The 15,659-nt window shown below is 30.1% G+C and overlaps 2 protein-coding genes across 2 annotated transcripts in view; both read right to left on the reverse strand.

Moving 5' to 3' along the window:
- Positions 1–700: 700 nt before the first annotated feature.
- LOC141300965 (retinol dehydrogenase 12) lies at positions 701–6,118 on the reverse strand. The gene is made up of 7 exons (XM_073831238.1): positions 6,055–6,118; positions 4,431–4,546; positions 4,046–4,201; positions 3,790–3,894; positions 3,453–3,662; positions 1,096–1,282; positions 701–945 (listed from the first exon to the last, which is right to left on the reverse strand). The coding sequence occupies exons 1-7, from the start codon at positions 6,066–6,068 to the stop codon at positions 843–845; spliced, it is 891 nt and encodes a 296-aa protein (XP_073687339.1). The 5' UTR covers positions 6,069–6,118; the 3' UTR covers positions 701–842.
- Positions 6,119–9,722: 3,604 nt separating this feature from the next.
- Positions 9,723–15,659, reverse strand: part of tnfrsf11a (tumor necrosis factor receptor superfamily, member 11a, NFKB activator) — a 22,057-nt gene continuing 16,120 nt past the window's right edge. The window contains exon 10 of the mRNA XM_073831015.1: positions 9,723–10,713. Coding sequence (XP_073687116.1) covers positions 10,424–10,713 — 290 coding nt within the window. The 3' untranslated portion in view covers positions 9,723–10,423. The remainder of the gene's footprint in view (positions 10,714–15,659) is intronic.

Here is a 15,659-nt window from a genome sequence, read left to right on the forward strand (position 1 = left end):
CACTCTTCTCTTGATTTTTTTTATAACTTTTGGAAGTGTATAGTACTCCAGAAGTTTTCCCTGGATTAGTACAGCCCCAAACATGACAATAATTGGTCACTTTCAGCAGCAGTAATCAGCAAAATATGCACGTTTTGTTCGGTTCAGTGAGATTGTTTATGTCCAGTGCCACCAATATGGCTGATATATGACGCATTTTGAAAACTCTCTATAGCGCAATAACCCTAAAGTCTCACCTATAAGCTTCTGCATTAAAGAAAAAGCATGTTATGTATTCGGATTACTTGTTCAAGTAACTAGTAAAGTAATGCATTACTTTTCAATTTCCAACGTAATATCTTAAGTTACTTTATCAAATAAGTAACGCAAGTTACTTTCTTCTGCCACTTATTCACTGACACCTCTCCTGTCCCGTGTTGAGATATTGGGAGTAAGTGTAGAGACAGAGACACTTCCTTCAGCCAGAGGCTTATTAATTTCACTTTTGATGTGAAAGGGCCTTTACAGTTGCACAGTTTTAGTTCTTTCTGTTATTAAAAAAACAAACAGGTCCAGGCCAGGTGATAAAAAGTAATGCAACGGAATGCATTAGTAACAGAAGTAACAGAATGCATTACCACAATATTGTGATGCATTCCTTTAAAGAAAATTCCCCAACACTGGATAGGAAATAAGTTTAAAAAATCATAGTAAGACAAGAAACTTTCAAGCTTATATCTCAGAATCAAACTAAATTAAACACAGGAAGACAGAGAGCGCTTAGCTAGACTGCTTTTGATAGTTATAATAAATCATAAAACGCCATTATTATGAAATTAGGCTGTGGTGAAAGTCATATCCTCTCATTTCCAGCGAATCCCCAGCAGGTGGCAGCTGACAGCCCACAGTCTGCTAGCAGTGTTGTCATCATTAGCGGCCCTGGAGCACGGAGCCACGGCACAGTTACTGTGAGAGATCATGAGTGGAGTTAATATTTATTAAACACCACAGCAGTTATTCTGCTTTAGGCCAAATTTAGCATCACTAGTGCAAAATAAAAAGCAGGTTGTAATTTTGTTAGCACGACTAGCATTAGATATAGTTGTTGTAACAAACCTGTAGTAGTTTCCAGTGGGCAAGTCAGGGGTGACAGCACAGTACAGGATGGTATATGCGCCCTCCGCAGGGGTCTTTATCATGAAACCAAATGTCTTTACGAAGAATTGCAGAGACTTGTTCAAATGCCTGATGATGTCTGTTTTTACTAGGCCTGGATCCACAGCATAAATACTCACTCCCATTTCTGTCACAGAAACAAAACTGAATGTTTATCAATATGAGCTACAGTTAAAGAAATGAAACGCTAACCGTGTGTCATGGTACACACACTTATTACGTTTTTCCACTCGGTTATGTCAACATCTTTTCTCGTAATAACGATGTTATGTTATTAAAACGACATAATTATCCTGTTAAAACGGCATCTTTTCTCGCAATAACGAATGTTTTCTCATGTTTTCCCGTAAAAATTAGATGTTATGTCGTTAAAAAGACATTATCTCGTTAAACCTTTTTTTTTTCCGTAATAACGACATATTATATCATAAAAACACGCAAATAAATTTTCTCTGTTAAAGTTTGGGAACCACTCCGTTAAAACAACATAATTATCTCATTAAAAGGACATCTTTTTTCGTTAAAACAACATCAATTTTTGCAATAACATGATGTTATGTTGTTAAAACATTATTTTCATAATAATGACATAGTAAAAACAACGTTTTCCCCATTTTAAAGGATATATGGTTACATTATGTAAGCGAGCTAAGCGATTGTCCGTGCTGCTGTTGCCATAGGCCTCGTTTTAAGATAATTGTCATTTTAACTTCCAGATTTTTTTTTTTTTTACAGATAATGTACTCACCCTGTTGTCATCCAAGATGTTCATTTCTTTCTTCAGTCATAAAGAAATTATGTTTTTTGAGGAAAACACAGGATTTTTCTCCATATAGTGGACTTCTGGTGCCCCGAGTTTGAACTTCCAAAAAGCAGTTTAAATGCTGCTTCAAACTATCCCCAATGCAGTTGTAAACGATCCCAGCTGAGAAAGAAGGGTCTTATCTAGCAAAATTATTTTTTAGTTTTATATATATAATTTATATACTTTTTAACCTCAAACGCTCATTTTGTCTTGTGTGACCTGAACTGTTTTTGTCCAATTCAAGAAAGGGTATGTCGAAAAACTCCCATCACAATTATATAAATTGTATTTTTTTTTAAATAACCATTCGTTTCATTAGATAAGACCCTTCTTCCTCAGCTGGGATTGTTTACAACCGCATTTGGGTTCGTTTGAAGCTGCATTTAAACTGCATTTTGGAAGTTCAAAATCAGGGCACCATAAAAGTCCATTATATGGAGAAAAATCCTGAAATGTTTTCTTTAAAAACATATTTTTTTTACGACTGAAGAAAGAAAGGCATGAACATCTTGGATGACAAGGGGGTGAGTACATTATTTGTACATTTTTGTTCTTCTCCTTTAACAACATAACATCTAATTTTTCAGAGAAAATGTTTTTTTTAACGAGAAAAGATGAGTGGAAAAAATAATATGTGTCACCGTATAACAGTTGTACCACTGATGTCACATGTCTATGTCTGTCTGTGCAGGGTCAGAAATCTCTCGGATTTCATCAAAGATAACTTCATTTGTGTTCTGAAGATGAAAGAAGGTCTTGCGGGTTTGGACTGATGTAAGGGTGAGTAATTATTAACATAATTTTTCTTTTCTGGTAACTATCCTTTTATTCTAAAACATGAGACAGTCACATTAAGATATCATACTAATTCATTTGCAATGCATTATATGGTTATAAAAAGTTATAAAGAGTATAAACAGACTGGTGCCTTTCAAGCATATTTTAATATCCTTAAAGGGATAGTTCACCCAAAAATGAAAATTCCATCACCACTTAATTTATTCACACTTGTGTGGTTTTTCATAGTTCGGAAATGAATGAGAGCCATTGATAGCTTGTACACTCTTAAAACATTTGCTAAAATGACAAATTACATGTGGAATCGGATTTTTGGATCCGATTTTGTGTGTTTTAAACATGACGGCATGTGGGTATATTTGTAGCAATAGCCAACAATACACAGTATGGGTCAAAATTATCTATTTTTCTTTTATGCCAAAAACCATTGGGATATTAAAGACCGTTAATACTGTAAATATATCAAAACGTAATTTTTGATTAGTAATATACATTGCTAAGAGCAACTTTAAATGCGATTTTCTCAGTGTTTTGATTTTTTTTTTTTGCACCCTCAGATTTCAGATTTTTAAGCAGTTGCATCTCGGCCAAATGTTGTCCTATCCTAGCAATAATGTATAATGTAATCTCAATTTTAAAAAAAATTGACCCTTATGACTGGTTTTGTGTTCCAGGGTCACAGATTGGCTCTTACCTTCCACTCTCTTGGAGAGCTCTCGCGTGAAAAGTATGTTGGCCAGTTTGGACTGCACGTAGGCCTTCACCGGGTGATAGCTTTTCTCACTGTTCAGGTCCTCGAAGTTGATCTTTCCCATGGGGTGGGCCAATGAGGAGACATTAATCACTCTGGAAGGAGCTGAATGCTTCAACAGATCCATGAGGAGGAACGTGAGAAAGAAATGTCCTGTGGAAGAAAAGGAGTCGTTCATCAGATGTCAAGTGTGAACAATCTCCATTGCTTCTAAACAACAAATAAGGATGCTTTGATAGTCTTCTAAAAGAATGAGAATGACTAGTGCACTTCATCAAACCTAAATGATTCACTCCGAACTGTGTCTCAAAACCATCTGCTGTTGTCGAATACGGGCACATTGCCACACCAGCATTGTTAATCAGCAAATGAAGAGACTTTTCAGCTGAAATACATAAACAAATAAAACGAAGGTCTTACGGGTTTGGAACGACATGAGGGTGAGTAATTAATGACAGACTTATCATTTTTTGGTGAACTAACCCTTTAAATATATTATGAAGTATATTGAAAACTGTTTTTCAGTCCTAACTCACAGTTGTAAATCAGTTCAGCAAAATCACAGATGGATTTGGTGTCGGCCAGGTCCAGTTTGCGAACCTCCACGTTGGCGTTCTCCACGTCTCTGCTGATGTCACTGACGGCCTGTTCCGCCTTCAGCAGATCTCTGCAGGCCAGGATCACCCGTGCGCCTCGGGATTAATGACAAGTTTTGTTCCATTAGTTGAAAAAGTGGTACATTCTTCTGAGCAATTTCAGGAAAAACATCTTCTGGTCTGGATAGGTCTAACTTTATATGTCAGATCAAATAGCTATGCAGTCAGATCTAATATATTTCATCTGTTTTCATCTGTGGCTTTATGAAATGAAGGCTCGATGTGTTATTTCCACAGCTAGTGTCGATTTGGCCGCAGTACTCACCCCGCTTTGCCAGATCCTTGGCAGTTTCTTTCCCAATCCCGGTGTTTGCTCCAGTCACTATAGCAGTTTTTCCGTCTAACCGAATATCAGATGACCAGCTTTTGGTGAAAAGCCCTCTGGGAAAAAACAAAACAAAAACAAAAGTTATTATGTCTTATATTTAATGTATTATACTTTAATATCATAACTGACCAAATAAATACATTAATAAACAAACAATGGCAAATAATATATACAAAAAATGTTAATAATTATAAATGATAAAAGTATATATTTTATCAAAATGACAAAATAATTAATAAATAAACACTGCTAAATAATATTTAATAACAAAAAGAATAAAAATAAATGATAAATATAAATGATAATAATAAAAAATAATAAATGTTAATGTAAATGATAAATCATAATTTTGGTACCCTCTGGGGGGTTGTTTATTTTTTATTTATTTATTTAACTTATTTAATATCATAATGACAAAAAAAAAAAAAAATAAATGAACACTGCTAAGAAGAACAATAAATTATAAATATAAATGATTATATATATATATATATATATATATATATATATATATATATATGCTAAATAATTATAATGACACTAAATAATAATAATAATAATAATAATAATAATAAATAAATAAACACTGCTAAATAATAATAATAATAATAAAAAATGAAAAATTGTAAGTATAAATAATAACACTGCTAAATAATGTGTGTATATGTGTGTGTGTGTGTGTGTGTGTGTGTGTGTGTGTGTGTGTATATATATATATATATATATATCCTTTTTAGAGGATTATTAATTTATGTATTTATTTATTTAACATCTGTAATATAATAATGTCTAAAAATATATATAAATGATATTATATGTATGTATGTATGTATTTTAAATGTTTATTTAGCATGTCTAACAAAATAAAATAAAAAACAGTGATAAATAATAATAATAAATGAAAAATGGTAAGTTTAAATAATAATAAATATTTATTTAACATCTTAATATGAAAAATGAATACATAAACACTGCTAAATAACATATATTATTAATTATTTTTATTTATTTATTTATCTATCATCTTTAATAATATCTGAAAAATAAATAAATGATAATAAATATTAAATATAGATTATATATATTAAATATTATTTTAAATGTTTATTTAACATCTTTGATATCATGTCTAACAAAATAAACAAATAAATAAATAAACTAATAGCTATAAATATAAACTACTAATAATAAATAAAATGCTAAATAATATATTTATTTAATTATTTGACATTTTTTTATATAATGTCTGATAAAATCAACAAATAAGCACTGCTCAATTATTTATTTAATATTATAAATAAACACTGCTAAATCATTTATAATGACAAATTTTGGTGAAAAGCTCTCTTTGTTTAGCATATTTAATTTCATTTTTTTTTTACATAAAAATGAGTTAGACAGTGCTGAAATAATACTTTTGAAAGACAGACTTCAAAATATTATCATATACATTATGCATATTAAATGTTATATGAAAATGTAATATGATAATTGTTATAATTTCTTTACTACTACTATGTATTTCAATCTCCTAATCAAGATGAATTAAAAAGCACCTTACCTTAAAACATTCATTTTCCCAACTGTCTTATTATATGTGAACGAGCACGAAGCGTATTTTTCAAAGCCACTCATGATACTGAGTGTCATAATAAATGCTCAAATGTCATTTGTACTTGAATAAGTAGGACAGAAAATCCCCTTTCCTTTCCTGAGGTCAGAACAAACTGATCATTATTTAGCATGCAAAATAAATTTATTCGCTTCATATTCTGCATGTATCTAAAAGGCCATGCTGCTTAATAAAGCTGTGTTTGTGAACTACTGGCTACACTTACTCAAGATATTCCAGAAAACTCTTGTACTGAATTATTCCCACCAGCAAAATGTTTCATTTGATTTTGAAGGATGTTCCTTCCTATAACACTAAATCAATAGCTGCATTTTGTCAGAGACACTGCTGTTTTATTTCACTTTTTTTAATTTTTTTATTAACCACAGTTGATTTGAGTGAACCGTAAAATGGCCAAAAACTACACAGCAATGCCAGTGAGATGCTGTTCGGTCTTAAGTGGTGGGAAACTCAATTTTTCATTTTCAAAAATCAGGTAATTTCCAGCCAAGCCAGAGGAGCACCTGTGTCCAAACGTGGGGTTCTCCCGTCACCCGATAGCATATGATCTGTTTGGACACGACTGTAACGTATTAGGACACCTCTACAGTGACCAAGGGAATATGGAATGATCCATGGCTCATTTTCAGTGGTCTTCCCCCAGATTCCCAATTCACTACAGATGAGAACCCTTATTTGCAATTAGTCAACGTTGAATCAGTGGATGATTATTTAGTTTAAAAAAACTAATTACTGTTTAAAAGTTTGGTGTCAGTAAGTTGCTGTTTTTTACCTTTTACATAGAAATTGATACTTTTATTTAGATAGGATGCATTAAATGTATCAATGTATCAAAATGAAAGTAAAGACAATATATATATATATATATATATATATAAAGCAGCATGGCCTTTTAGATGTATGCATAATATGAAGCGAATAAATTTATTTTGCATGCAAAATAATGATCAATTTGTTCTGACCTCAGGAAAGGAAAGGGGATTTTCTGTCCGGAAATGACACAGGCTTCTCCCAAAAGATAATAAGATAATATACAAGAGGCATCATTTTGGAAAAACATATTTCTCATCTTTTATTTACATTTGAACAAAAAGTGGCATGTCCAAAATTATTCATACCCTTCTCAATAATCAGTAGAAAAGCCTTTATTGGCTATTACAGCAATTAAATGCTTCCTATAATTGCTGACCAGCTTTTTGCATGTCTCCACTGGTATTTTTGCCCATTCATCTTTAGCCATGAGCTCCAACTCTTTCAGATTGGAGGGTCTCCTTGTCATCACCCTGATCTTTAGCTCCCTCCACAGATTCTCAATTGAATTTAAGTCAGGACTCTGGCTGGGCCACTGCAAAATGTTAATGTTTTTGTCTGCTAACCATTTCTTCAACACTTTTTTTGTGTGTTTTGGGTCGTCGTTGTGCTGAAATGTCCATTGGTGCCCAAGGCCAAGTTTCTCTTCAGACTGCCTGATGTTGTTGTTGAGAATTTTGATGTATTGCTCCTTTTTCATGGTGCCGTTTACTTAGAACAGCTTGGACTATTTGGAATCGTATAGAACTTTGGATTTTAGACTGTGACAGTTTGCAAAGGGTATGAATAATTTTGGACATGCCACTTTTTGTTCAAATGTTAATAAAAGCTGAAAAATATTTTTTTCCACAACGATGCCTCTTGTACATTGTCTTATCTTTTGGGAGCAGCCAGTGTCATTTCCGGTCAAAAAAAAAAAAAAAAACTCGCTGGCTGAATAAAAGTAACTTTAATCAGAATTTGCCACATCCAAGATGTTCATGTCTATCTTTATTCAGTCAAAGATAATGTTTTTTGAAGAAAACATTCCTAGAAATTTCTCCATATAGTGGACTTAAAAGGGTTGAAGGTCCAAATTGTAGGTTTAGTGTAACTTCTGTCATTTTCTAAGAAAAGTACAATGCAACCACAAATGCTCCTCTCAGACCAGCTCTGCGATGGCATGCGAGTCTTCACGCATTAGATAGTCACACTGGAAAAGTCACACGTGTTCTTCGTTAGTTCTTCGTCTGTGTAAATGACTTCAGTTAATAAAGATAGGGTAGGGTGAAAAACTTGATCTCATGTTCACCTCCAACTTAAAAAAATCTGACTTTCTCTCTGACCTTTGTCTTTCTTTGCACACTCGCTTTGTAAACACTGGGTCAGTACTTCTGCCTATGTCCTGTGTGCGTGATTAAAGTTCCCTTTCAGAACAAAAATTTACAGATAATGTACTCACCCCCTTGTCATCCAAGATGTTCATGTCTTTCTTTCTTCAGTTGTGCAGAAATTATGTTTTTTGAGGAAAACATTCCAGGATTTATGTCCATATAATGGACTTCTATGGTGCCCCTGAGTTTGAACTTCCAAAATGCAGTTTAAATGCAGCTTCAAAGAGCTCTAAATGATCCCAGCCGAGGAAGAAGGGTCTTATCTAGCAAAACGATCAGTTATTTTCTAAAAACATTTACAATTTAGTTGTAGACAAAGAGTTAGACAAGCTGGCATTTGTGATTAAAAAGTATATAATTTTTTTTTTTTTTTTAGAAAGAAAACGATCGTTTTGCTAGATAAGACCTTTCTTTCTTCGGCTGTGATCATTTAGAGCCGTTTGTAGCTGCATTTTGGAAGTTCAAACTCGGGGGCACCATAGAAGTCCATTATATGAAGAGAAGGGAAATCCTGAAATGTTTTCCTCAAAAAACAATTTCCTTACCGATGAAGAAAGAAAGACATGAACATCTTGGATGACAAGGGAGTGAGTAGGCAACATTATCTGTAAATTTTGGTTCTGAAAGTGAACTACTCCTTTAAGCAATGCGTGAGGTCGAGCTAGTGCAAGAAGAGTTAAGAAGAAGTATATAAATTTGTATTTTCTTAAAAATGACCGATCATTTCATTAGATAACACCCTTATTCCTGGACTGGGATCGTGTAGAGCCCTTTGAAGCTGCACTGAAACTGCAAATTGGACCTTCAACCCGTTGGCCAACATTGGTCCACGTATGGAGAAAAAATATGGAATGTTTTCCTCAGAAACCTTAATTTCTTTTCGAATATCTTGGATGACACCTGGAAACTTCTCCATCTCCATCATAAACCCCTACTCGTATTACAGTAGCGTTCCACTAGATGGCAGGACAATTCAACAGTGAGTGCTAATCACGAGTCACCAAACGCGCCCGAAGGCTCTTTGAGCAGAACCACATTAAAACCAGTCATAACTTCCTGTTTTGGCAGACAGAACTCAACAACGCTTCTCAGTGTTTGTTTCTGTTGCCATCCCAGACTCGTGATTATTCCAATCACAGCTAAACATCCAGCAGCCCTCGGTGGAATTCTCACCTCATGCGGCTAAACACTGCGCTCCTGAGTATATGTTTGCATTGAGCTAGCGACAGCTGGTAGCCATTCACCGCTGTTTATAAAGGCTTTAAATCAACATTGGTTTTGCTCGAATACAGAGGTTTTACCGCACAGGCGGTTAGTGATGCACAAGCAATAAACACTGCTTATCGCTAAACCAAATACCGTTCCCATACCATCACACTCATTTAAGGGAAAGAAATTGTTTCATACAAACAAGCTTTATTTACAGTAATGGGTGGAGAAAATCACTACTGGTGTATCAGAACATTGATTTCAATCACTATATACATTTAATGCTTGTTGAGTAATGTTCGTGATTACCTTATGTGTTCTGCTCCAGTCAGACTGACTTGTCGGCACAAAAACGGCTCGATAAATAAACAAAACATGATTAACATTTACAAATTATGTTTTTAAAAAAAATACAGACACCAAATGAACACCCCCATTTCTCATTTTCATCTTACTTACTTAAAAGTCACCCAAAAACGGTTCCCGCCATGAAGATTGCGCGATTTTCCGAAGGCCAAGAGAAAGGGACAACGCAAAACATTGCGCTTTTGTTGTGGTGGATGTGTTTGTGCTTTATCTGGCTGTGTTTTCATCATCTTTGGCCTGAGTTTGGCTTCTTGTCGCGCCAAGCCGCTCTTTGTCTGGCTCTTCAACTGAGAAAATGAGACATTCTGGGGTCAATGTTCTTGACTTTTACTGTCATCCGATCATTAGAGTGAGATCCTCTCAAAGCAGACCGCAAAAACCGACAAGAAGTACCTAGTTTTTTTATGATATAAATACATCAACAAATGCATAGCATTTTCATTGAAATAGCACTCTGGTTGCTATAGCCATTATTAATCAATAATCATCATTTAAAAAGGAGAGTCAATTCCAGTCTTGTAGGAAATGTTCGCAGCTTTTTATTTGTGCCAGGACCAGTCGTTGGTCATTTCCTGCACGGGCAGGTGTTTTTCCAGGTGTCCGTTCCTGCTCTTGGCCTGCGGTGTTGTTGTGGTTATGTTAGATTTGGGCTCGCTTTGAAAACTGTCGTCGTTGGATTCTTCCTGAACCGGGCAGCTGAAAGGTTCGTCTGTTCCTCCGCTGCTTCCCAGTGATGTCTGACTGACGTACACCACGATGACCTCACCGCTGAAGTTCATCACCTGCCCGCTGGAGATAAAAGTAGTGTTGTTGTTTCCTGTCACCTGACCTGACGGAAATAGACAACACATTAGAACCTGTGTTAGAGGAAGGTGGCAGAAATAGTACACAGTGTTTCCATGAACTAAATATTCATTCCTTTCCTGGAGACAAATTAACACCAGAGATTTTCATTGATGTACTATTAGAGTGTCTGTTAATATTTTGAGTTTTATTTTTATATTTTGTTTTTATTTTTTTATTATTTTTATTAGTTTTAATTTTTTATATATACAGCAGTCAACATTTGAGTTGTCCTAAGACCAGAACGGGTATTGTTTTGGTTTTAGGACAAGGTTTTGATCCACCTCGAATGTTGAGTACTGTATATCCATGTCTATATATATATATATATATATATATATATATATATACATATATATATACATACACACACACACACATATATATTATATATATATATATATATATATATATATATATATATTTTTTTTTTTTTTTTTTATTAAGTTTTAGGTTTTAGTTATTTTATTAGTTTTTACATTTTCAGTTTTTTAATTTTTGGTAATTCTGTTGTGTTTTTGTCATTTTATTATTTTTAATTTTTTTTTAAATATGTCTGTATAGTTTTTTATTATATTTTAGGTTTTAGTTATTTTAGCAATTTCTATGTTTTTATAAAAAAATATTTAGTTAAAGTTTTAGCAATTTTGTTGTGTTTTTGTCATTTTATTTTTTTATGTCTATATAGTTTTTAGGTTTTAGTTTTTATATTTTCGGTTTTCATTTAAATTAGTTAAAGTTTAATAATCTTTTTGACATAGTTTTAGTTTTTAGTTATTTAGTTTAGTTATAGTTATTTTGTAATTTTCTGTTTTAATTTTAATTTTAGTTGTAGTAATTTTGTGTTTTCAACATTTTTATTAGTTTTTGTTTTATTTTTTCTTGAATTTTTAAAAATATTTTGTTCTGTTTTTGCCATTTTTTTAGTTTTTATATTTTCGGTTTTCATTTAAATTTAAATTTCATTTAAAGTTAAAGTTTAATAATCTTTTTGTGTTTTTGTCATTTTATTCATTTCCTTTTTATTATGTTTATATAGTTTTTATTACGTTTTAGGTTTTATTTATTTTAGCAATTTGTATATTTTCTGTTTTCATTTTTAATTTAAAGTTTTAGTAATCTCGTTGTGTTTTTGTCATTTTATTAGTTTTTATTTTTGTAATATGTCTATATAGTTTTTTTTATTATATTTAGGTTTTAGTTATTTTAGCAATTTGTGTTTTCTGTTTTCATTTTTAATTTAACGTTTTAGCAATTTTGTCGTTTTTGTCATTTTATTAGTTTTTTTTTAATGTCTATATAGTTTTTATTACGCTTTAGGTTGTAGTTATTTATTCAGTTTTATATTTTTGGTTTTCATTTTAATTTTGGTTAAAGATTTAGTCATTTTGTTGTGTTCTTGTCATTTTACTTATTTTTTGTGATAAGTCTATATAGTTTTAATTAAATTTTAGGTTTTAGTTATTTTGTTAATTTTTATATTTTCATTTTTAATTTTGTTAAAGATTTAGTCATTTTGTTGTGTTTTTGTCATTTTATTAGGTTTTTTTTTGTCTACATAGTTATTACATTTTAGGTTTTAGTTATTTTTGCCATTTGTATATTTTCTGTTTTCATTTTTAATTTAGTTAAAGATTTGTGTCATTTTGTTGTGTTTTTGTCATTTTATTAGTTTTTATTTTTTGTAACATGTCTATATAGTTTTAATTAAATTTTAGGTTTTAGTCATTTTTGTTAATTTTTATATTTTCAGTTTTCATTTGAATTTAGTTAAAGATTTAGTAATTTTGTTGTGTTTTTGTATTTTATTATTTTTTATATGTACATAATTTCTATTACATTTTCGTTTTTAGTTTTTTATTTTCCGTTTTCTTTTTTTAATTAATTACAGTTTTAGTAATCTTTTTGTGTTGTTGTCATTCTATTCAGTTTTATTTTTTATTATGTCTATATAGCATTTATTATGTCTATATAAGTATTAATTAGCAATTTGTATATTTTCAATTTTCATTTTTAATTTAGTTAAAGTTTTAGCAATTTTGTTGTGTTTTTGTCATTTTATTAGGTTTTTAAATATGTCTATATAGTTTTCATTAAATCTTAGGTTTGAGTTATTCTGTTAATTATTACATTTTCATTTTTAATTTAGTTAAAGATTGTCATTTTGTTGTGTTTTGTCATTTTATTGGTTTTTATCTTTTTAAATGTCTTCATACTTTTTGTCATTTTTTAGTTTTTTTTATGTCTATATAGTTTTTATTAAGTCTTTTTATTTTAGTTATTTTATTAATTTTTATCATTTTAATTTAATTTAAAGTTTTAGTAATTTTGCTGTTTGTCAATTTATTTATTTTTACATTTTTAGTCATTTTTATATTATCATTTTTATTAGTGTTTTTTATTATGTCTATAGTTTTATTAAGTTTTAGTTTTAATTTTTAATTAGTTTAGCAATTATTTGACATTTTCATTTTTTTTAATTTAATTTTAGTAATTTTATTTTGTGTTTTCAGCATTTTTTATAGTTTTTGTTTTCTTTTAATATGTCTGTATAGTATTTATTAGGTTTAGAATTTTGTATTTTTTTCTGTTTTTTTGTAATTTGTATTAGTTTTTTTTTTCTTTTAATGTCTATACAGTTGTAAGTTTTAGTTTTTAGGCATTTCAGTTTATTTTTATATTTTCTGTTTTCTTTTTTCTTTTTTTTACATTTTTATTAGTTTTGTTTTCTTTTCTATATATGTCTATATAGTGTTTATTAGGTTTTACATTTGAGTTATTTTAGGATACCATTTATAGAATAATAATTTATTTTAATATCTGTAGTTTTATTAGGTTTTTATATTTTTGTTTTCATTTTCATAGTTTCTTAGTTTTAGTAATTTTAGTTGGTTTTCATTTTCATGAGCTGTTTTAGTTTTATGTTTTAGTTTTTAGCTATAGTTTATTTAGTTTTAGTTATTTTAGTACTTCAACTGAAAAAAATAAATAAAACAAAGCTAAAATAAAACAAACAAACATAAAAAAGTTAACTAATTTCAATGTGCGTGTGTGTGTGTTTAGATTTAGTTAATGGTGTTAGTTTTAGGTAATAGTAACCCTGGAAGACAAACAAGAAGCTTTTCAAGGCTTTTTTATTGTGCATATTACTGTAACCAGATGTGTATTTTTCATTCACACAAGGCAAACAGCTTTGTAGCCTCGCTGAAACACGTGAATACACTACACTACTACTTTAGAGGTTTAGCGGTCTCCATAAATAACCTACATTACAAACTGGAAGCTAATAATGCCACGTCAGCACTGAATTGGCAAAAAGCACTTTTTGTGTCGACCCCTGTTGAGCAACAAAACTGCTTCTTTCCACTTGAAAATTCAACATGAGCAGATTATATGGTTCCTGTTTTTTTCTCTGAATATACACACAGACTATCAGTGACTCACGTTTCACACATCTTTTAGTCATTTGGCCGCTGGTCCATAAAGGACCCTACACCCACTCTTTGCGGTGGCTGCGTGCCATATTCTCACAAACACGACTTACTGGAATGCACATGACCTGAATGTGCTCGTTCTAATTATTACTACAAGACATGACACTTTATTTTAGTCTTCAGGTTACTGTGTATTTACATAAGACATTACTGAATAACACTAATGAACTACACGTGTAAATGTTGTGTAAGCCCTCTGCCCAGATTAATAACAATAGGATGGAATACGAGCAACACAAGACAGTTAAGTAATTTGTTATTATATTTGTTATTAAAATGCAAAGATTTATTTTGCCAGTACTTATGATTAGAAATCTTCTAATCTAAATAATAATAAATGATTTGAAAGATATACGCTACTGTTCAAAACGTTCAGTTTGAAATGTTTTTGAAAGAAGTCTTTTATGTTTGTGAGCAACACTCTGAAATATTATTGCAATTTTTAAATAACTGTTTTCAATATGAATTATTTCCAAATGTAATTTATTCCTGTGTTGCAAAACTGAATTTTCAGCAGTTTCCAGTGTCACATGATCCTTCAGAAGTCATCCTAATATGTTGATTTGCTGCTCAAGAAACATTTATTATATTATTAATAATAAAAACAATTGTGCTGCTTAATATTTTTGTGGATAAAGGATTCTTTGATGAATAAAAAGTTTAAAAGAACAACATTTATTTAAAACAGAATCATTCATAACATTTTAATGTCTTTACTGTCACTTTTAATCAATTTGATGGACCTTTGCATCCTATCCCCCATTTAAATACATTTATATTTCAAATGTATTAATATGCGGAGTTTACAGGCTATATATATATATATATATATATATAGGTTATACTAGATTCTATATATTTTAAATTTCTATATTACTAATTAAATAAATAAACCCATAATTATTTTTAATTCATATATTATTTACTTATTATTTACTAATTACAAATAATGATATATAATAATTATATACATACACAATTTATAATGTATTAATATTTAGTTTACAGATTTTATATATGTATATATTATATATGATTAATTGATAACATTTTAATTTCTAATTAAAATACAATGTTTATTTATACAATTTATATTTATATTTATTTATATAAAATTATATATAGAAATACATTTTTATTTATAATTTATTCATTTTTATATATTGTAAATGTATATATTATTAATTAAGCAAATATTTATTAATATTTAGAGTTTACAGGTTATATAAAAAAAATATGTTAAATTCCATACATTAAAATTTATATATGAATAAATGATTTTATATATATATATATATATATATATATATATATATATATATATATATATATATATATATATATATATATATATATATATATATATATATATATATATATATATATATATATATATATATATATATATATATATATATATATATATATATATATATAT

Source organism: Garra rufa, chromosome 24 (assembly GCF_049309525.1).
Source record: "Garra rufa chromosome 24, GarRuf1.0, whole genome shotgun sequence".
Classification (NCBI taxonomy): Eukaryota; Metazoa; Chordata; class Actinopteri; order Cypriniformes; family Cyprinidae; genus Garra; species Garra rufa.